The following is a 22,908-nucleotide window of genomic DNA, read 5'->3' as shown; positions in this document are numbered from 1 at the left end:
AATTTCTTGTATGTTACTTGCCTCACTACTTTTGGCTTCAAGCATTACATGAAAATGGCTTTATTCTTCGACTGAAACATCCTTCCTCAGGGGAAGGTAGGCTGATGCCCCATGAACCCATGAGTCTGGGGTTTAGAATATTCATTAGGGCATCAAGTTGAGTATGCACTAGTGTGTATCCGTGCCGCTATAGTGAAAGGGGTGGGGGGGGGCTTCCATCTGAATCCCGTCCATCAAGTGCGGCTCTCGCTGAGGAAGGGGTGCAAACTGATCGCTTCCCGGCAGATGCAATAGAGTACATCTGGTGGTCTTGCAGGCAAAATGCCCATTGACGTGACCCCAAGTTCTCTACCTGGTCAACACAAACATGCGGCATATTTCTGAAAGCGTGAAAGGAAAGAAAATAGAAAATGAAGGGACCAAGTCTAGAGAGGCCTTGGAAGACCTAGATGACGGACATTCGAGCTGCAAAAGGTCTTGTAGGTAGTCTGGTTCCTCTGCAAGTCAATGCACAGCTGCTGTTACAGCACGCTTCCCTTGGCTTCGCCCAGCCTGTTTTTAAACATCCTGTGCCCTGTCTTTTCCCTTGAGGCCATGCCACAGCCTAATATCTCTCGGTGTTAGGAAGACTTTCTTGATGCTCATCATAAATCCCACTGCCAGAGATGCATCTTTCCCAGTAGGCCTGAGGCACTCGGATGCAGGCTTTGAATAAATGCTCTGAGGCCAGTGGTGCAACATCCCCCAAGAGTCAAAGAAAATAACGTTCCTCTCACTGAAACTACAGCAAATCGGTGGCGCTGGAGCAAACATTTCTACTGAATACATGCACCTTCCAATTGGTGTGGGTCAGTGCAGGCCGTGACCCTTTGCTTCGCAGATACTACAACCCACCCCACCTCTCTTGCCCCCGCGTCCTCCCCGGAGATTTCCCCACAGCTCGGGTGTGTCGCTGTGCAAGCGGAAGAGGTTGGAGACAGGGAAGAATGGGACTAGACAGTCTCCTCCTACAAGACCTTTTCCAGCAGAAAGAAACCAAATGGATGTCGAAGTTTAGAAGGAGCCCTAGGAAGCCCAGTTGGTGTCTCTGGGTGGCCCTGTGGCCGGCTCCTGATTTTCCAAACCTTTTAACTGCCCACAATGCACGAACCAGCTGCAAGTCCCCAGCCCATTAACACACGGACTTTTCCTAACTTGTGCTGCTGCCTCATCTTCTGACAACCCGGGGTCCCCGTTGAGCCTGTAGCACGTTGGGGACCCTGTTCTTTGCATTGACGTCTTGGCTGTTCGTTGCACGGATACACAGCGTCTGAATGAGCTCTCCCCTGATGTCTAATGATGAGCCTGGGGGGCGTTAAGACTGTTTGTTTGCATAGACACGCCTACTCCGCCTAGGTGCGCGGCAGATGGAGCCAAGGGATCAGTGTTAGCTGGTTCTGAGTTACCAAGACCCTCGTACTCGAGTGCAGGGTAATGAAATGTTGTTCTGATTGTACAAGCAAAGGGCAGCAGTCTGTGCTCAGTCTGTCTGCCTGCGGGAGCAGGGTGTAGGGATGGAGCCAGGTGTTTCTGCCTGGTGGGGGGGCTCTGCCCCAGGAGTCCTAGACACCCGTGACCCTCCCCCTCCAGCGTGACTCCCGGCGTGTGGTTGTTGGCTCTTGGAGCTGCCATCGCTGCTGAGCGGGTCTGGGGGCCCCTGGGCTTTCTGCGGGGACAGCGTTGCAGCATAAGACCACCCAGGAGCTGCACTGGCGGCAAGGTTCCCCTCTCCCTGAGAGCTGGGTTCAGTGGCAGAGACCGACCGCGGCAGCTGTGAGCCAGGCGCAGAGGGGCAGCGGCAGAGGCGTTGCTCTGGGAAGTGTGAACGCACCTCTGAGCTCTGGGTCGGCGCTAATCAAGGACCGCAAACCGGGGCGGGGGAGGGGTGTGTTGGACTTTCACCCCGCAAGGTGAGAAACTGAGGCAGAGAGCGCTGCCCTGCGCACTGTGGGGTGGGTGTTGGTTGTGGGCATGCCCGGATCACCGCTCGGGCCTCTTTTCCCTTTGAATAAAAGCTGTATGGTGGTGTACCTGACCTCGGTGCTCGTTCGAGGGGTGGTATGGTCTCTGCGAGGGGCCAGGGGAGGGGCTCATTTCCCCGGTCCCTGGCTGGGGTTCGAGCTGGTTGTGTTGGGGATTAAGAGGAGCCCCTAGGTATTGGCCCGGCCCTTGCTCCCACTTCAAGCCCGGCAGAAGTTACCCGTCAAATCAAGGGAGTCCAGGCTCCCGTTGTTTCTGTTTGCTAGAACATCTCCATCTTGTAGGGCTTCCTGGCTGTTCTGCTGGTGACTCTGGGAATGCAGTGGTGGCCGGACCGTCCAGGCCCAGTGATCCTCTCCGGCCAGCACCCTTCGTGCCATCGTGCTGTGGCATGCAGCTGCCAGGAGGGAGGTTCCCAGCTTTGGGGATGACCAGCTTTTTCCCTCAGCCGAGCGGCTCGCTGAGTCCAGGAGACCACCAGCGGCGTGGCTTGGGTGGGGGCTGCCTCCCATTGCTGTTCCTGTCCCCTCCTGCCAACTGCCGCCACCTTTGTTCCAGGGCTGAGCGCTTCTGCGCTGCCTCGGGCTCTCGGAGCCGTCCAGAAGCCGGCCAGGCATGTCTCTTCTGCACGGAAGTTCCAGGAACAAGCTCCTTGTCCAGCCATGGAGCTGGTACCGAAAGTTGGCAGGTGCGTGTCTCCTAGAAGCACTCCAGGAGGAAAGGTGCCCTGTGCACATGACGGGCGTGAAGGCTAGAAGAATGAAGCCCTGCTCTCCTGGGCCTGCCCACCGCGTTGGTACCGCTGGCCACGTGCATGAACTGCTTTACGTACGAACGTTGAGCTCTGCTTGGGTTTGTTGTTTAGTGACGGTGGATGGCTGGTTTGTTTCATTTAACAGGGAAGTAAAGTGTTTATGTTCCTATTGCTGCCTGTTTGGTATCTGAAGACGCTCTATTCAGCACGGCCCCTCTCGGAGCGGATTCATCGTCCCAGCAGGCGGGGGGAAGGGCGGGGGTTGGCCCTGAGCAGTACGTTTAGACACACAGGTGAGAGCAGTGAAAGGTTCATAGAGAGGAAGGTCTTTGTGGTGGTTCACGCAGTTGTCAGTTTGCACGACCGGCGCGGTCCCTTGCAGCATGTTCTTGTCCAGGCAGAACATAAGCCCGACCAGCTCCTTGCACTGTCTGATTGCACCCGAGTCAGGCCCCTGCTCTCCGGGCTGCTGGGACCTCTTGCGTCTGTTGACCCAGTTAAGACCTGGCCCGTTTCCCGTAACGGGTCAGCAGCTGCCCTCTCCTGCATCGCTCTGTCCTAGCACCCCAGTTCGGTGTAGCTCTGGGCTCTAACGCACGTGCCAGGGGAACACTTGGCTGGAGAGGAGCCGGATCAATGTATCTTGGGGGGGCACACAGCTCGTTAGAGTCCTTCCCTGCTCGGCTGGTCTTTGAAGCCCTGCGTGCGGCGATATGTTTCTGAGTGCACCCTCTGAACTTCCCTCTCCTCGCTCGTTAGGCTGTTCACCTGGCTGTACCAGACACTCCACTAGGCTGTTCAATCAGAACAAAACTTTAGAGCCGTCCCCCTGCTTCCACTACCCACTTCCCCCAGAAGAAGGCAGGGCTTTCGCTGGTGGAGCATGTGCACTAGCTGCAGAGTTCCTTTCTTCCACCCCTTTCCCCAGCACACTCTGAAGATCTGGATCAAATGGGAGGGGTTCTTTGCTTCCCCATGAGCAATGGTGTTGGGTAAATCTCTGACTCCTATACCGCTGGGCCCCGGAACGGAAGGAAATGCAGGACACTGGGTTAGTTACAAATCACAGAGAGGATAACTCAGCTCCCAGGCTGGTCAGGACAGACACGGGAATTTCTTCACTGAGCAATGCTAATGCCTCTATTAAAACACAAGACGTTTTATGGCTGTTGCTGGATTGTAAATCAACTTCAGCGGCTGGAGCTTTTCGAAGGAAACCAGCTGGTTTCACGTAAGCTTTGAAGTGCCCCAGGCTTTAGTCACCAGGCGTCAGTCATGGGACAGGAAGCACTAGGACCAATGAGCAGAGCTCAGGAGCCAGACAACTTTTGAAAAACAGAGCTAAAATGTTTAGAGCTTGTCCCCTCCAATGGATGAGAATTTCCCATGTTGCACATAAACTGCTCATGACCCAGGGCCTGTTTGTACCCTGGGGAGCTGGGTTGGTAACCTAAATTCTTGACCTCCCGCAACAACGGGCTTGCCACTCAAACGGACTTGAACTTGGTGTCTTGTGGAGATCCCCTTTCCAGCTTCCCTTTGACTCACCCAGGGATTTCGGGAAGCCTCCCTGGCAAACTTCACGGCACTTTCCTTCTACGCAGTGCTGCATGCCAAGCTGTGCCAATGCTACAGCTGGCAAAACTCAGGTTGGTTTTGCTGCTGGGGTTTCATGCAGAGATTCCTTCAGGTTTGCTCCGTGGGGAGCTCCTGGCCCCCTTGCCTTCGGGCTGAGATTGGGGATTTGAAGGAAGCAAAACCTTTCCAAATGGAAGTGGGGGGGAAGGTCACCAAGCGACCCACAGAAACCCAAAGCTTGGCAAAGGTCTCCTGGCCAAGGTATCAACTCCCCAAGTTCATGCAAAACCAGGGCCCGGTTTGCCTGGAAACTGCATGCTCCTCTGTGAGATCCAACTGCCAGGAAACGTGGGGAGCTTTGGGGTTCCACTGTCACCGTGCTACGGGGCTTGAGCGGGAAGGGAGGCTTCCCCTCATCTCATCCTGCCTCCCCTTCCTTCGCTCGCGTTTATGGCTAAGGCGCTGTGATTCCCCAAGAGGCTGGACGGCAATGGAGCAGCCAGTGCAACGGGCAGAGGAGGAAGGGAAAGTTGCTTGTTCTTTACAGATTGAAATAGAGAGACAGGGTGGGGCAAAGACCCAAGGTGCTGCCTCTTTTATTTGGGGGGCCTTGGCCCCCTAAGCAGCCAGGGCTCGGGGTGCTCCCTGGGCTGCAGATTCTGCCATTTGTTCCCTTCAGCGAGCCAGGGCGATGAGCCCTCAACTGCCCAGTGTCTCCTGAACAAAAATACCAGCGGGAGCCCCTGTTCTGAGGCCCTGTCCTTCCTTGGACCTGTTCTCCATCCCTCCTGCCCAGTACCTGCCCTTTGCCTTCTAAGGGTTCGGTCACAGAGACCCCCTTGGGACTGTCACCTGATGTGCCGAGACTACCTCGGAGCCTGTTTTCTCTGCCGGTTTGGGCCTCCAGAATCTGCCTCGTTGAGCCAGATGCACTAATCTGCTGCAACACAGACCCAGGGTCTGACCCACACCCCGAAAGCTGCAGACTTAACTGAAAACAGCTCAGCAAGTGCTCCTGTCTCCAGCCCCAGACACCCAGCTCCCAGTGGGATCCAAACCCCAAATCAATCCGTTTTACTCTGTATAAAGCTTATACAGGGTAAACTCATCAACTGTCCGCCCTCTGTAACACTGATAAAGAGAGAGACCTGCGGGAGCAAACAGCTGTGCACTAATTACTTACTGTGTTAATTAATAAGCAAAAGTGATTTTATTAAATATAAAAAGTAGGATTCAAGTGGTTCCAAGTAATAACAGACAGAACAAAGCAAGTTACCAAGCAAAATAAAACAAAACACGCACGTCTAAGCCTAATACAATATGAAACTGACTACAGGTAAATCTCACCCTTCTTTCAGAGCCTGGACTCCTTCCTAGTCTGGGCCCAATCCTTTTCAGACCAATGTTGTAGTTTATGGTCTGGATCCAGCAATCACTCCCACCCCCGTAGTTACTGTCCTTTGTCCCAGTTTCTTTCAGGCATCTCTTGGGGGTGGTGTCACGGAGTCCCCGGGCAATGCTCTGGAACTGCTCCCCACAAAGCCAGTCAGGACTTTGGGGAGCCGTCTCTCCCTCGGAGCAGACTGTCTTCAGGGCAAGGAGCTCACACGGCTTCACCTCCTGGGTCTGACCTTGGAGCATTCAGCATATGCCCCTCGGTGCGCTTCTCACAGCGAGTCCACCCAGGCAGGGTCTTGGGGAAGCCAGAGGGTCCTGCACGCACCCCTACTTCGCAGTCAGACGTGACTCTCAGCCAGCCAGTAAAACAGAGGTTTATTAGATGACAGGAACCTGGTCTAAAACAGAGCTTGTAGGTCCAGAGAACGGGACCCCTCAGCCGGGTCCATTCTGGGGCCCAGCGAGCCAGACAACCCCGTCTGCCCTCCCTTCCCGTCCCCAGCCAGCTCCAAACTGAAAACCCCTCCATCCCCTCCTTTCTGGCCTTTGTCTCTTTCCCAGGCCAGGAGGTCACCTGATCTCTTTGTTCACCTTTAGCTATTCCCTTGCAGGGGCAAATGGCCCTGGCCATTTGTTGCTAGGAGACAAATTGTCAGCCATTTATGCACACTGGAGACTTAAGAAATGCATAGGGGAAACTGAGGCACCCACACTGTCAGAGGAAACATTAAGAACAGTCCCATTTTGTCACAAGTAGAGAAGCTATCTCTTGGGCCAGCTGTAAACAAATTGGAGAGACTTCCAGGGCCTTTTATATTCTCTCTTGTGGGTAGAAACCCCTTTGTTCTTCTGTGCAAAGTCACAGCAACAAGATGGAGTTTGTAGCCACCTGGGCAAGTCACATGTCCATGAATGATTCAGCTTTTTGCAGGCCAACGCCATTGTTTACATGTTAGTTTGAAAGTTCCCAGGAAAGTTCAGATGTAGATTAGCGGCTCCTAAAGGCCATTGTCAGTTAAGTGTTTCTCGATCGGGCACTTACTGAGAATAGTCCTTTCTCAAGAAGCTGACCAAATGCTTCCCTGAGGCTACTTAGAATCATACCCATTGAGATACAAGTACAGAGCCAATATTTATAACTTCAAATGCAAAAACGATACACACATACAGACAGCATCATCATAACCCGCAAATCACAACCTTTCTATAGCCACCCCACTTGACCTCCTTTGCACAAGATTTGGTGCAACTATAGGACCTCGGTTGCAACAATGATCTATACGGTCACAGTTCATGTCGATAATGTCACAAACCCCCTCGTCCCTAAGGGACGTACCTGGTGCTAAGCATGGCACCCCCACGAGTGCCATCACTTAAATCTCCAGCCAAACAACACTCCCCAAAGGGCTGGGAGCCCCACCGGCGCCGCGCCTGGGTCCAACGACCGGGGAGCAGAGCAGCATGTGGCTGGGAGCCCGGGCTCCTCTCACTTTGACTCACCAGAGTTCAGGGAAGTTGTGGCAGGGGAGAAGCAGGCTCCATGGTTTTATCAGCAACCACAAACGTAGCTTTGCCCAGAGGAACTAGAACTAAAGCAGCTGAATGTTCAAAGCAGGCGGGGAGAGGCCACAGCCTGGGCTGAGTGAAGCCCCTGACAGTGTATTTCCTAGCAATGTCTGGTACCAACCTGCCAAGATCTCTGCTCAGATCAATGTCGTCTTCTAGGGTGAACTGAGAGGTCCCCTGTTCAGTGACCTCTTCTGCTGCACGCAAGCGCCCAAGCCGGGCCCCTGGTTGATGCAGGGACCCTGTGCACTGCCAGAGGGGGCAGACCCTCCGAGTCCCATCCCAGCCATCTGCACTGGTCCAAGCAGCGGGGAGCCGGGCTGGGCTCATGCTGTGTCCAGTTCAGTGTGATCGCTGTGGAGGGAATTGTCCGGCTCCGTCTTGGCGCATGGCAGCTGGTGTGGGCCATGGCTTCAGTCATGATCCTTTGCCTTTCAGCAGATCCCCCTCGTCCCCTGAGAACAGGCAAGTATCCCGACGTGCCCCAGTTATTCAGTGAGGCAGCAGGGCCAGGAAAGAAGCCAGGAGGCACTCGAGATCATCAGGCTTCTCCTACAGTGTCAGGGGCGAGGTCCTGCCCTGAACATGCTCCAGCCAGGAAGCAGCACAGAACAGCAGAATCCGCTCCGCAGCCGATGTTCCATGTGAAGCTCTGAGCACCTTGTCCTCGGGCTGTTACCATGGTCCCCTCTGGTCATACCCCCCCCCCCCCCCCCAGATCTGTGCCTCCCTCCAGCTGAAATGGAGTTTGGGGGAAGATTGTGGCCGGGGGAGGCTGCCACCCGTGCGATGGTTGTGGTTCCCTCCACTGAAGAGAACCTTGCGTCGTGCTCGCTTTGGGGGGGAGCCACATCACCTCCTTCTGCCTCGGCCAGCCCAGCTGTGACACTAGGTAACAGAGCAAGACTCGGGCTAGGCACCAGCTCTCCTGGGCTCCAGCTGTCTAAGCAAAGGAAGGGGTGTCCTTGCCCATCATCCCAGGCAGGTGCCTGGTCAGCCACCTGCCTTTAGCTTCAATTCCCGCAATGCTGGAGCCCTCAAAGTGGAAGCTAGAACTGTCCTTCATGGGCACTAGAGGGCGCCCTTCCTCCGCACGCTGTGCTGGTCCGGGGAGTTCTGGCCCCTGGTCCTGTCCCAGCCGGGCGCAGGCCTGAGGAGAGGAGAGCGGCTCACAGACCCATCAGCAAAATTCTTCTTTCTTCGGGTTCAAGTGCAGCCCTGCTCCCCGGCTCACTGCGACGTGTGCGCCTGGAGCCCACGTAGACGCCCACGCTGCCCCCAGGCCGGCTTCACTTCTCGTGTGGTGCTCACCGGGGCTGCAGGTCACTTTAGGAAATGGCCCCACATTCAAGTATGTGACAGGAGGCCTCTTGCATCTTTGCCAGCTGAGGGCAGGCCCAGGCGTGAGTGGCTGGAAGGGGAGGCCGGCCTAGCAGAGGAGGGGAGGCGCACCTCAAAGAACCAGCGTCAGCCCTGGCATTAGCTCCCGGGGGTGGTAGCCACATGCCCAAGGATAGAGTCTGCCCCAATGACTCTGGCGCCGGGCCAGGCTCGGAGTGTGGCAGGCAGGGCTGGGTTACAGTGGAACCAGGAATTCATCGGCCAAGATTTTCAAGAGTGACTGGTGACGTTTTCTGGCAGTCCAGCCTGAGACTCCCCTCGGGGATCTGATTTCCGGAGCACGCTGAGCCCTCCGCCCTTGCACCTGGGAGCCTTTCAAGCAGCCCAGTGTCCGGTGTGGGTCTGTGTCCTGCTGTCCCAGCGTCAGGGAACTGCAGCTGAATTCCCCCTCCCGGCTCCTCTCTCAGGCAGAGCCCCCTGTCTCTCTCCCAGCCCCCTGGTTACGGTGGGACGTGGCCGGCCAGCCAGGCTGTGCTTTGCCTCCAGCCTAGCACTCAGGCACACGGCCCACGGCTCTGAGCAGGAGGGAGTGTTACAGAGAGAACCTCCGGGAGCCAACACAAGGGCAGACTCGCTACAAGGCTTCCCAGCGCCAGCCTCGCGCCCGGGCAGGCGTCTGTTCTCAAACCCATCACAGGGGCTTCCTTTAGCTCCAAGTTCATAGCTCTCCGCTTAGAGCCAGACCCTGGGCTGGGCAGCTTAGCTCCTGTTTATAGAGCCGGGGCCTTTGATCGCCGGGAACAGGTAATCAGCAGCCAATCACACGCCTCAGGGTGATGTTTCGAAAGCCTGGGTTTTTACACAGCGGGAGGTGGGGAATTTGCGATAACCTCTGCCAGGGTATTTCTTAGGAAATCCACTTATCAGTTACTGTCTCAAACCTTCCTTCTTCCCTGGTGCACTGGCAGGGAGCTCTTTGAGCTCGCCGGCTCCCCATGGCGGTTGTCCCTAGAGGGGTTCCCCACAGTCCCAGGCCACAGGAAGACACGCCCGCTGCAGCTTGCACAATGGACTTCAAGGGAACAAATAAACTTCAGTCAATAAGGTCTCACAAGGCCATTGCAGGAACTTGCCACATCTCACACCTGCTTCCAGCCTTTAAGGCAGCACTGCGGTTACACCACACTAGGGCCAGAAATGCACGAATTGGCAGCAGTGTTAACAGGATGGCTCCAGCCTTGGGAAGGTGCTGGCCTTGCTGAGACTTCCAGGCAGGCTCGGGGTGGGGGGTGGGGGTTATTTTCTCCAACTGCTCTGCCCGGCTGCCTGCTATCTCCCCTGCCTCACACCTCTCTGCACTGGCTGGCCCCCGAGAGGACTCCCCAAGCCTCTTGCTAACCCACCAAGGTCAGTGGAGAGAAGGGGACATGGAAGGCAAATGCTTAGTTCCAAGAGCTGGCCATGGAGAAGCGTCTCTTGGTTCTAAAACTTTGCTGCCGTCTCCATAGCTGCAAAACACACCACAAATCACCAGGCCTCAGTGCTCTCTCATAAAATGTCAGTCGAGCGCCCTTGGCTGGGAGGGCGGCTCTTCCACCAGGGCTGAGCTTCCCCAGGCCAGGGGACAGGAGCGATTCCTGCTGTATCTGTGTTTACTGCCTCGCGCAGTGACGTAAGGCAGCGAGTGAGTGGGGGGGGTGGAGGGATGGGGAGGGCGGGCAAGGTTCAACTCAGTATAAAGCTAGGTCTGGTCCATTTCATTCATTTCCCTCACAGACACTGATGAAAGCTGCATGTCCAGAGTGTGCTATAAATATAGACAGAAATTGCACAACCTCGGTGCCGCTTCCACTGCCTGTCCTATTGCACAATGCGGAGCTCAATGCAGGACTTCAGGTACACCGCCACCTGCCTGCTGCTGCTCCTCTCCGGCGTGGAACCGCGGCCGCACGGATGGGCCGAGAACAGGCGTCAGCTCGAAACAATCCAACGGGGCATCCTGGACCGGCTGGGGCTGCAGGAGCCCCCCGTGCTGCGGCAGAGGCTGGACCAGGACGGGCTGAGGAGAGCGCGCCAACTCTACAGGGAGAAACTCGGCCAGCTGAGGGGGAACCGGAGCCGGGAAGAAAGTCAGGCGGCAGCCCCGCCCAGGACGCTTCACCTCCTGACTCCAAAGCGTAAGTGAAACCAACCGAGAGGGAAAATGTCCTGGCTGTCGGAGCAGTGGGACGATGGCGCAGACCCCAGGGAGGTTGGGGAAACTCCTTCACTGGAGGTTTCCAACGGAGGCTGGAGGGGTGCGACCCAACAACTCCTGTATCTTGGCAGGGGGTTGGCCTGGCTGCCCCTGGCAGTCCCTGCTACCCTCTGGTTCTCTGAGAGCCGAGCGTGTCCACGGGCGCCTGGGCTGTGCCTCCGGTTTCACTTTCTCTCTGAGCAGCTGAGGAGAAACTTTCAAAGGTGCTGCCCTGACCTAGAAGTCCACGTCCCCTTGAGTCCACTCCTGAGGCGCTCTTGAAAATGCTGCCCCGGCCCTGGGAACGCAGAGGAACCCGCCTGTGGTACCCCAGGAGCTAGGGAGAGGGCTGCGTTGTTCCCAGCTGGCCAGTCTGGGGTCCAGCAAAGCTGGGCAGTGGGGGCTTGGTGTTGGACTGGCCCAGTGCAGAGCCAAGGTGGGGTTGAGACCCCCTTGCTCAGCCGGCCCCTTAGACCTCCTGACACTGACTCACCGCGTGCGTCTCAGTGCCGGGACCCACACGTGGGAGACAGGAGCCGTGAGTGCTGCGCCGCAATCGTTATTTATTTATTGATTAGCTTAAGGAGACTGTTGTAGGAACGTGGAGCCGTCGATTTGTGCTTGTCGCTGACCTGTGCAATCGTGGGAGCGGATTCCTCCTGAGGTCCCTCAGGCTGCTCTCTGGGGCAGGGATTGTCTCCCCTTGTGTGTTTGTGCAGCGCCCTGCGCGGGGGCTGGGGGGCTGCCCATGGAGAAGGCTGGGGAGCGCTTTGCTCCTGCGCGGGCAGTAGCGGCCGGGTGCGTGGTGGCCGTAGGGTCTGTAAGCCGGGAGCTGTGGGGCCCTCGGCCCGTGCTGACCTTCAGAAAGGGACAAATGGGACTTAGCCCAATCCTTGTTTTTCCAGGTGCCTGGAAGGAGCGCACAGGAGTCCCGGGGGTCCCTCTTCCTCGCAGGGCTCCAGGTGGTCAGGCAGCCCTGGAACCCAGCTGCCAGAGCACGTCCCCTTCCCTTAGCCGGACCTCCTGGCTGGGGAGGGGGTCTCTGCCCTCTGCCCGTTTTCCTTGGCAAAGTGCTCCCAGGTCGGAGCCGTGGTAGAGTGGCTGGGGCAGATTCACATGGAAGCAGTCGCTTCTAAGCCTTTTCAGAATCAGGTCTTCCTTCGGCTCCGCATGCTCCATGCTCCTGCAGAGCGGGGTCCGGCCGGCAGCTCTGGCACGGGGGCTTTGCAGCCCCTTCTTTGCTAGTTCAAACTAGCCAGAAGTGGCTTGGGTCTGGCTCTCCAGTGGCCCATTAGTCAGGGCTGAAGCTGGATGTTTGGGTCCCAAAAGCATCTGCAAGTTCAGCTGGTTCCCCAAAGATTGTCAGGACCTCTGGCCTAGAAGCAGCAAGTCTCCTGCCCTGGGCTCTGCCTTGCCTCTGGGCCCTTCCCACGGCCCTGGGAACAGAAAGGTGCCAAGATGGGGCACTTCCTAGACTGTTTCAGGTCCCACTTCTGCCCCTGGCTTCGCTCTTGTGATACCTGGCTTATTTACAACCCCAGCTCCTGGAGGCAAGTGGCTTCATGAAAATCTCGGCTTTCGTGTATCAGCGAAAAGGGAGCTGGTTTCTAGCAGCTGAGTGGGCCCGGGACCTGAGCGTGATGGAGGGAGGCTGGGACCAGAGAGGAGCCCAGGGGCCTGAAGCAGGAAGGCAAATGAAAAGCCTCCAGCAGCCATTATTAACCCCCTGATTTGGGCCCCGACTCCTGGGTTTTGTCTGGCCAAGGCTGGCGATGCTCCCAGGCCAGGAAACGTGAGCTGGGGCAGGGGAAAGTGAAGAGACCAGGGTTTGCAAACCTCTCCCATGGCTGGGTCAGGTCGTGTGCTGCCCCTGCCCCGTCTGCATGCCGGTGTGGGACAGGATTCGAGGCCCCCTGGGAGGGAGGGGCTGAAAGGCCCACTCCCCAGCACTGCGTGGGATCGTCCCACAGTTACTGCACAGGGCGGGGTCAGGGCTCCTGGGGTGTGTTCCCGAGTCTGCCAGCTGGCTCTGGTCCCTTGGCCTGATCCCAGAAGTGCTGAGTGCCTCTGACTCCCATGCGTGGCCAGGGACATTGCTCGAGGACTCCTCCCCACACAGCCAGCCGGCAAACACCCCGTCCCGCCGCGGCTTCTGGGCTCCAAGTGGTGCCCGGGCCTCCTGTTGACTCTCTGGCACACCAAGCGTCGCCCCGCGCTGCCCTGTCTCTAGGATGCAGAGGCCAATGGCAAGGGTTAAAGCGGGTCCCCCTGAGTGATGGTCCAGCGGTTAGAGCAGAGCCGGGGAGCTGGGCGCGTTCAGCCGGGGGCAGCCGCAGACCCTTTGGCGTCGCTGCTCCTGGGCGTTTTTGCTCTTGTATCAAAGCCTTTAATCGTCAGTCTTAACAGCATCGCTGCAGCTCTGCTTGGCTGAAGCTGAGGGGGGGGCAGGGGCAAACGGGGGCCTGCCTGGCCCAGCGGAACTGGCTGCGTGTTCAGAGGACACGGGTGGGTTAATGGGAGGGGGGGCAGGGGGGCGTTATGCAGAGTTGAGGTTTGCCCGGGACCTGGGAGTTGTTATAACACTTGGGCAGAGCCAGTGCTGGGGGGAGGCTTCTGTCTGTTCCTTGCCTAGCATGGACGTTTTGTGTGGGGGCGGGGGGGGATTTCTAACCATGTTTGCTTCATGGAGGGTGAGGCCATAACTTTTACCTGGGGCTAACACACTGGACTGGCATTCGGGAGACCCAGCCCTACTCTGCCACAGACTGCCTGTGTGCCCTGGGGCAAGTCCCTGACTTTCTGCCTCAGTTTCCCCAGCTATGAAATGGGGATCGCCCAGGAGTGCTGTGAGGACCCAGCTATTAATATCCTGGAGCTGGGCACATGGGGAGCCCCAGGCCGGGTGGCTTAGGGAAGCTCTGGGTGTGCACAGACGGGGCCTGTAGAAAGGGGCTTCCCACAGTAGTACAGCGAGCACATGGCAGTCGTGCCCCTGGAGCGGAGGTGGGCAATCCTCACTCTGAACAGTGCACGGCCACGGAAGGGCTGGTAAGTACACGTGTACATGTGCGGCGCACGAGGATAACACACGTCACATTGCACGTGCCGCCTCAAATGCCGGGGGGAATCTGAGATGCTGGCTCGTGCCGGGGTGGGCAGTTCGTAGCAGGACCAGAAAGTGGCAATGTGGAAAGGCAGCCCCTATTAACCCTTCGCTGCCTCCTCTCTCTGCAGTGGAGCACCGGACGGAAACCTCTGCTGGCAGCTCCTGCTACAATCTCGTGGTGTCCCGGACCGAGGCCTTCCACCAGGACCTCAGCGTGATGAGGGCTGAGCTGAGACTCTTCGAGAAATCTCTCAGCACTCAGGCGGTCTCCAGACTCAATGCCTCCTGGCCGTCTCGAGTAGAGCTCTACCAACTGCCGGAGCCTGGGCAGCGCAACGGGCACCCCAAACTCCTGCATTCCTACGTCCTCGATGCCACGACCCTGAGCCTCGACCTGGGGGCCGCTGTCCGGAATTGGGCAGCGAGCGCAGAACAAAGGCTCCATCTGCAGCTGGTATTCGCTGCAGACGTTTCTGCCTTTCTGGCCACCAACCGAACCAGCCAGGGGGCTGAGACGCTGAATCTAGAGGTGGAAACCCAGGAGCGCCTGGGCTCCAGGCCGAGGAAAGCCAGGGCGCTAGAGGAGGAATGCGGAAAGAGTGATGGGAAATGTTGCCTCAAGTCCCTCAAAGTGTCTTTCCAAGACATCGGCTGGTCCGACTGGGTGATCGCCCCGAACAGCTACTACATGAAGTTCTGTGAAGGGTCTTGCCCTCACAACTACAAGCCGGCCAGCATGCACGCCCAGATCAAAGCCCGAATGCACACCCTGTCCAAAGAGACGCCTGCCCCCTGCTGCGTGCCCGCTGGCTACGACCCCATGGTGCTCATGCACTACAACAGCGACGGGAGACTCGTCTCCACACTCTTCGAGGACATGATAGTCACCAAGTGTCACTGTGCCTGAGGGCGCACGCAGGAGCCCCGTTACCAAACGCCGCTGGCCCAGCAAGTCTCATGGCAGAGCCGAGCGAGGCAGCCGCTGACGTGCTTCTTAAAGACCTGCCGTCTGACGCAAAGTTCCCCTGGGCGCAATGGCATGGGCGCGTTTACAGTCAGACCCCTGGCAGCCAAGGCCCACTGCATTGACCCATGTGCCCCTCCTGCCAGCGGCTAGTTCAGACACCAGCAAACAGGCCTGTTCGCGTCTCATCTCCGCTGCATCCCGTGCAGCTTGGAACTGGCTGGATGTGGCTCAGGGGACACTAGTGTGGCCAGAGTCCCTGCAGCCTTGTTGGGTGCAGCGCAGTCACCAAGGGCAGGGCCTGCCAGTCCCAGCAGGGTCCTGTTCCGGCTGCACCATGGTCACGTAGCCCCCTCCTCACTATGTGCCTGGGGAGGTGGGTTCTTCCCCCTGTAGACGGATAAACCCCAGAGGCAGGTTTCCGCAGGGCTGCTCCCTGGGGGCTCATGCCACCTAAGAGTCTGAGCAAAATGTGCACTTTAGTAGGGATTTATTTATATCCTCCCCTTATTTATTGCTAAGTTATTGGGGTTAGTGCTACAGAAGGATCCTGGTTTTCTATATTTATAAGACATCGCGGTGATGATGGAACCAAATAAACTTCTCAGTGAAAAGAGCAGGCCGTGGTGCGCTCCTCTGTCCGCTAGCGGCCCGGGTCCCCTCCGGTTCGGTCACTGCCAAACAGAGCAAAACCCTGGCTGCGCAGAGCGCCTGGGGCAGATTCCAGCTCTGCCCAGCCATCCAGCCTCGCTCTGGCGGGGACCCCGTCCTGGGGCGACAGTGCCTGAGGCTGGGGAGCGCTGATCAGGGCCCTTATTTCTTCTGATGTGGACAGCAGCCCACTGGGAGCTGGACTTGCTCCTCACAGGCCGGGGGAGCAGTCCCTTCCCATCCAGGTGACCCTGAGAGTGAATGCTCCATGTGCCGGGACCAGGCCCTGACCCATCCATTCTGCTGAGCAGGGGCAGACTTGGCCCAGCCATTTACAGAGAGGTGGCTCCCCCATGCCACTTCTGATCCCTGAGCCCCCGGCTGCATCTACAGGAGCACTTCCCGTGATCCCCGCTAGCCCTGGCCCTCTGCCAGCCTGCCCCAACCCCGATCCCAGCCGGTGAGGGGCCAGGGGGCTGAAAGTGCTAATGCAGGTGGCTCCTTTGCTCTGGGGTTGCTACATTCTGGCCAGAGACAAACTCCGGAGTTGGTGCCTCGTCCCCTCCCGTACTGGCTGCTAGCTGCCCTGCCCCCCTCTGATCTTGGGCTGATCCCATCCCCTATGGGGAGCTGGTGGAGACTCCCCTCAGTAGAACCTCCCTTCCCTGGGCTTCGCTCTGAGCTGCCACCCCCAGCACCCAGTGGACCTGCTGCCTCGGCCCGGGTGCAATTCCCACGCCTCCGGCTACTGCAGCTCCTCAGCAGGTGTCGGCTCTAAATGATGAAACTGCCGCACCTTGGCAGCATTGTTCTGCCGCGAGTAACCGCCCAGGTTCCCGAACTAACCAACGGCTCCCCTGGGGAGCGTTAACCCCTCACTGACTGCTGAGAACTTCCCTCTGCACCCACAGCTGGGACCAGGCCTTGCCACGGGCAGGCTCCTGCTGGCAGGGACAGCAGTGGAAGGGGGCTGGTGGCAGAGTGGTTCTCGTGCTCCGAGGAGCCGGGTCAGGGTGGTCAGGGGTGGGTGGGGTGCACCCCCTTCTCCCAGCACAGGTGGCAGCCTGCGTTGCCCCACGTATGCGGCCCCAGCACTACCTGGGCGGGCTCCCAGGCAGCGGGGAGGCAGGTTGGGTTCCTTGCCTGCCATTCAGCCCCAATCTCTCTGCCAAGGGGCTGAGCCAGAGACGTGTGCAAACAGCATCCCTGCCTGCTGGCTTCGGCCCTGGAGCCCGGCACTGCCGTAACCCCTGGGGTTCAGCCCTTCAGGTTACTCCCACATCCCCCTTCACCTGTCGGTGGGTCACTTTCTGCTTCCCCAGCGTCACCCGCTGCCTGGCATCCCTCCCAGCCCCGGCCCCTCGCAGCCAGCGTCACCCCTGTCACTTTCACTGCCGGCTCCCCAGCCGGATACCATGGGGCAGGGTCAAGCCTTACGTGGAGAACTGGCTGAGAGTCCCACCGGCTGTGCTGGGGCCCCGCCCAGCTCTGGTGCGGGAAGGGGCAGTGGCAGGTGAGTAATCGCTGCATGTTGTCCTGGAAACCTTTGATTTGTTTGTGTCCTTGAAATTGTGATGCTGCTTTGCATTCGGCCTTGAGCTCGAGATCCAAGGCTGAGGAACTTCCTTCACCCTGCTTTCCAGAGAGCGTCACAGCCAGGGCAGGGGCCAGGGAACGCACGAGCCAGCCAGCTTCCCCGGGCTGGCAGGATCCCAAGCTGGCTGGCAAAGCACTGCCGCAGGTGAGGTGGGACGCCCGTCTGTCTACGGACAGCTGCAGAGAGCACAGATACAGCGAGTGCAGGCTGGGGCCCAAAGAGACGGCTGGGCCTGTCCTCTGATCAGCTGCCCAAGTCCGTGTCCCCTCCCAGCATGACCCCCGTGACTTCTCTCCCCAGCAGGCCTGACCCCTCCTGCTCCAGGAGCCGTGTTCTCTGGATCACAGCACCAGCCCTCCGAGCTGGGGGCCTCAGGCTCTTCCTCCAGGGCCCACGGGGACTGGGGGCGGGGGGAGAGTAAATGCCCCAAAGGCCTCTGCATCTCTGCTCCCCCAGAGTCAACTGCCTCCTTCCCATTAGGGGTGTGTTAAGGCTCCCTTGCATGAAGGGACAGATACCCAGACAGCCCCTCCCGCGGCTAGGTACTGCGTGTGGAAATGCGCGGCCGCTCGCAAGTGCCCCAGAGCGGCGGGGTGCCAGGGCCAGCGTCCCAGGAACCTGTCTCTGCTTGTGCTTCCTTGTAACTAGGCCCTGCTGCCATGCATGCTGCACCCAGGGGTGCCAGGCAGAGCGCTTGGAGGGCTAATTCCAGCGCTCTCCACTGTGTGACAACGTTGGGCCGATCCCCGGGGGCTCAGCACGCAGCAATGCACGCTGCACACTGTCCACTGAGCGATTTCTCACCCAAGGGTCAGTCCCGCACCGCGTGTCCCGTTCAGAAAGTTGGGAACCAGGAGCCCCCTGTCATGGGACGCCCCCTGTCCCCAGCAGGGTCTGTAATGGTAACAATTTGTGCTGTTTCTTCTGCTCTTAGACTGCCACAGACTCGTGTTTCTTAGGCCTGGTCTACACCAGGAATTGACTGGGGTACCGCTTCATCTCCTGGGGCATGAAAAATCCACCTGCCTGAGAGACGCCCCCAGCCCGACCTCACCTCCGTGCAGCTGGGCGCTCGGTCCCTAGCAGCGACCTAGCGACCTAGCCCCCGCCTCTCAGCAGGTGCGTTACCTGCGTGCTGGGAGAGCCCCGGACGCGAGCAGCGTCCGTGCAGAAGTGCTGCCATTTCCCCAGCGCTCCCAGACACTGGCTCTGTGACTGCAGTGGCACCCAGGGTCTGGGGTGTTCCCAGCACTGGGTCCCTGTCCCTGCTCCATCCTCGCCCGTTCTGCCACCGCAGCCGCTTTCCGCTGCCCTATCGGCCGGGCCAGGGTTTGTTGTTCTGCCTGTTTATGGCTTGATTGAGCAGGAGGCTTCTGCCCCCGAAGGCCGGTGTGCAAACACGCGGCACAAAGTCCCAGCAGCTCAAAGGGCCAGCACTGCCGGTAACGTCTGCCCCGGTGCACCCAGCCCGGCACATCACCCCTCAGTTCAGCAGCCTCCGGGACAGGTCACGGGGCGGCTCTCGAACGGAGCTCTGCCTGGAAACGGCTGGGCTGAAGGATGCAGCCTCAGCCCGTTACCGTCCCACAGCACTGGGGCAGAGTCGGGGGGCAGAGTCGGGGGGGCTGTCAGAGCAGCAGGAGCCTGAACCCGCTGGAAATCAGTGGGGGGGGGAGGCGCAGGCTCCCGAGGCTTCCCAGAGCCGGTGCCTGGCTCATGGGCGAGCAAAGGCCGCGGTTCGCTTTGGGCTCCGGCTGCGCGGGGCTGACAAATGGCGGTTTGACGCTGGATGGTCTAGTGCCCTGGCGCTGGGTGGGGGGGGGGGAGCAGCCTACGGGTTCGCCACTCCCTGGGAATCCCCGAAATCCAGGCTGTCATGGGGCCAGCCCCAGGGGCCTGCATGGCAGGTTCACCTGCTCCCACACCGGGGGAGGGGGCTCGTCATAGGGTCAGGGTAGAGCGCCACACTCTGCCCCCCACAGGGGCCTGTTCCCTGCTCTCCGGCACGGCTGGGCCTGGCTCCGAGCTGGGCTTGGCCGGGTTAATGTTTACTGCTCCCTTCATGCCAGTAGCACCCCTTATCGGAGTGATTATTAGGTAATTTATTAGATAAGGCACCTCTGCCCAGGGCGCGTGCCGCCAGCCAATGGCCGAGAGGGGGGTGATGGCTGGCAGTTGGGATGGCAGACAACCTGCCTCGGGCTGCACGGGAGCAGTGCCCCCACCTCCTCACCCTACTCTCTCTGCTGTGGGATTGGGGCAGGCCTACCCCACCTGGCCCCCTCCATACGGGGTCACCAGCGGGGGTCGTTGGCCCCATTTGCTGTCTGGTGGGAGCCCCAGGCTTTGCCCCCCGAGGCCCCGGCACTAGCCAGAGCGCGGTTACCATGGGGTGTGGTCGGCCGGCTCCTGGCACTCACGGCCCTGGCGCTGGGGTACCTAGCAGCTGAGCTCCTGCCCGCTCTGTGCTGGGCCCAGCACGTACGAACCGACCACCGTGGGCGGGCGAGTGAGTCGCAGGCGGAGGGGCCGCTCCGCCTGTAGCCCCCGGCCCACCCCTGCTCTGACGCTGGCTCTGTCCCATGCGGGCTCCCCCGGTCCCACTCCCAGCAGCATGAGGGGCAGGGCCCCATGGTGGCAGCCGGCACTCTCCCACGTGGGGGGCGGTTTGCTCCCCCTGCCACAGGCCACACACTGATCTCAGCCGGGGGGGACTCGCTCTCCGCTCCCTCCCCGCCGGCCTGGAGCCTCTCAGGGAAGATCCAGGCTTCATTCACTAGCATCAGGCCGGGAGCCCGGACCCAGGGCCCCCAGCTCGGCCTGTCACCCGCGCCCAGGGCCCAGGCTGCCCTAGCTTCTGCTGGGAGGCCCAGGCTGGGCTGCCATGGACGCAGCATCATCCCCAGGGGATTGTTCTCGAGGGCTGCGGGGTTGGGGTCCTGCCCACCCCCGCCCCCCGCTCAGGAGAGGCCCAGCGCTGGTGGTGGAGGCGCATTGACTGGGAGAGCAGAGGGCTGCTGGTGGAGACTAAGGGGCAGCAGTCCAGCTGGGGGAGAAGCTGGCAGTCTGCCTGGCTGGCTGTCCCTGCTGTTGGTCCCAGGGTGTATTCGAGGGCAGCCGAGGGCGCGCCTGACCCTGCTCTGAGCGGGATGCACAGCACCGTGGCCGGGACCCCTCGGAGCCAGGCTCTGGCCTGTGGGAATCTGCATCTTCCCCTCCCTCCCCTGCAGCTGCTGCTTGCTGGTGGCCCCTTTGCAAGGCTGAGCACTCACCTGCCGAGGCGGGTGGCCCCTCCCAGGTGCCAAGGTGCTGGAGATGTCAGCGGTTCTGCCCAGGAAGGCGTGTGCACTGCTCCCTCCACACGGCTGCCTGGAGCCCGGCCCCCTCCCCCGCGGCACTGCCACGTGAGGCTCCACAGGACGTGTTTCAAAGGCCAAGTGACAAGTGCAGAGTCAGGCCGTCCCAGGGATGCTGCCCAGCCCGTCATTCGTAGCACGCTGGGCTGCCACTGCATGGCACCCTGCCCTGACTGCTCTGGCCTAAAGGACCGCCCTGGCGCACCCTGCCACCCGCGTGGCGCTTTGGCAAAGGGAGAGGGCAGTTCGAAGAGGCGCATTGACCAGACTTCTTCTTTGGGATTTGTCCTAAAATGCTGGGTAGTCTTGAGCAGCTGCCCCCTTCCACCCCAGAGGTGGTTGCATTTCAGTGGTGCGTAAACGCACCTGCGCCCTGTTTGCACCTTACTGGCCCCGGTGTTTCCAGGGGCGCAGCAGCTAGCCCCAAATACAACAGAAAGCAGGTCAAGCCCAGGGGCACCTGGCCTTCCTGTGGCAGTGCTCAGCAGGGCAGTGTTAGTGCAACCAGCAAGGGGTGCGCCCAGCCCATGGTGCCAGGTGCCAGCTCGACACTCAGCCGGGAGTGATCATGGACCTGGCCGGCTAACACAGGCCCTGCCGAGCTCGCCCCAACCTGCTGGGCTGCATTCTGCATTGGCCAAGGTCACCCATGGGCTCGTGGCAGGAATCGAGCTGGGCGGCCCCCAGCGCCCTCTCCATTAGACCGTCCTGCCCCCGGGCCTGACGCCTGAACTTGCCCCCGGCCGGAGGCAGCATCAGAGCTCTGCCATGGTAACGAGTGTGATGTCACACGCAGGCCTGTGCCCTCATGGCGCGATGACATCATATGGAGGGAGCTGGGGGCAGAAGCTCTGTGCCAAACGCTGGACTTCTGCAGCGAGTCGCCCTGCCCTACCCTGGCGTGAAAGACCTTTCTGGGTCGGGACCGTTCCCGGGCAGCTGCCAGCAGCTCGCCCCCTGGGAGGCGAACAAGCCCTCGCCCCGCAGCACCCTGGGCACAAATCCCCTGCAGTGGGCTCGGGGCGGGCCCCATACTGCCCCCTGCTCTGCTCTGGGGCAGGCAGAGCCCTTGAGCACCTGTCATTTGCCCTCCTTGTTCCCCCTGGATTCTCTGCTCTGACGTGCGGGCAGCAGGGCTACCGCTAGGCATCCTGGGACACGGGGACCCAGAGCGGGTGGCACACTGCATGACAGCCCTGCCCCCTCCCTGCAGGCTCCGTGGTGACTCCTGGTGTGATGCTGCCCGAGGGCAGCGTGCGAGCAGGGCTGCTGCCCCCACCAGCCAGCCCCCCCCCCCCCCCCCCCCCCCCGCAGCCTGGGCACTCCCAGCTATTGCTTGGGCAGGGCGGCACCGGTGGGCAGGGCGGAGCCGGGGGCAGACCCCAGGGCTGGCATAGGCCTCTCATGGCACTGGCAGTGCGTTGCATGGGGAAGTTAACCCAGCACTAATAGTTCCTTCTCCAGCAGCCGCCCGCCTCCCGGGCAGTCACTGAGCTGGTCCCAGGATTGCAAGGGTTAAATCCAGCCCCATATTCGCCAGGGCCCCGGGGCCGCCTCCACTGTGGGGCGCATGCATGGGGCTGCTCAGTCTGGCCATGGGGCAGTGACAAGGGCAGGCTGCAAAGGGCGCCAGGGCCAGGCCTCGTAAAGAGATATGGGGGCTCTGCGGGGCTCAGCCCACCCGGTGGATTCCCCCCCCAGCTTCCCGCTTTGCCAACCATGCCTGACACCCACCCTCCCGCCCACACAGCTGGAGCCTCTCACTTGCCCGGCCTCACTGCAGCAGTGGCGCTGGCACACAGGGGCGAGCGGAGAATCAAGCCCAATGCCTGGAAGGCCGTCGGCAGGGCTCCGGGCATTAGCCCCCCAGCCCTGGGAGCAGTCTGGGGCCAGGCCCTGCGTGTCGGGAGCCCCTGCAGGTCCCTGGGGCTGGCTGGAGCCGGGCGAGACCCGTGGCCCAGAACCTTGCACTGGGTGCCCCAGGGCCCCAGCAAGGGGCAGAGCCGCCCCGAGCGGGGATGGGGGAGGCTCTGCACTGCCCCCCCCCTAGCAGGCTCTTTCTCCTGCCATCCCAGCCGTGCACCAGCGCTGGGGCGTCGCCCTCCTGTCCGTCCAGTGCACTGGGCGCGGCTGTCAACGCCCGACTCTGCTCCGTGGAGCTGTGCGCCTCTGGCAATGGGACAGTGCGACCCTCACACCACCATCCCCCCGAGCCTGCAGGGCCTCGTCCCCCCGCCCCCGGCTTGGCCAGGCGTGCTGCAGCTCTAACATGTGAGCTGTGGCTTGCAGCTTCTCTCCAGGCCAGGAAGCGTCTGACCTCAGCCCCTCACAGAAGAGACCTG

General features: G+C 60.2%; 1 protein-coding gene across 1 annotated transcript; it reads left to right on the top strand.

Moving 5' to 3' along the window:
* The first annotated feature begins 10,390 nt into the window (after positions 1-10,390).
* On the top strand, positions 10,391-15,592 carry GDF15 (growth differentiation factor 15). Its single transcript, XM_005279078.4, has 2 exons — positions 10,391-10,833; positions 14,127-15,592. Exons 1-2 carry the CDS (start codon positions 10,527-10,529, stop codon positions 14,903-14,905), a joined length of 1,086 nt encoding a protein of 361 aa, XP_005279135.2. The 5' UTR covers positions 10,391-10,526; the 3' UTR covers positions 14,906-15,592.
* The last annotated feature ends 7,316 nt before the right edge of the window (positions 15,593-22,908 follow it).

This window comes from Chrysemys picta, chromosome 25, assembly GCF_011386835.1.
Source record: "Chrysemys picta bellii isolate R12L10 chromosome 25, ASM1138683v2, whole genome shotgun sequence".
NCBI lineage: Eukaryota > Metazoa > Chordata > Testudines > Emydidae > Chrysemys > Chrysemys picta.
This window is presented reverse-complemented; position numbering and strand designations above follow the sequence as displayed.

Excerpts from the sequence above, each read along its gene's own strand:
- GDF15 (XM_005279078.4), top strand. The coding sequence starts at position 10,527 with ATGCGGAGCTCAATGCAGGACTTCAGGTACACCGCCACCTGCCTGCTG. Across the intron at positions 10,834-14,126 it reads TCACCTCCTGACTCCAAAGC|TGGAGCACCGGACGGAAACC; the intron begins GTAAGTGAAACC and ends CTCTCTCTGCAG.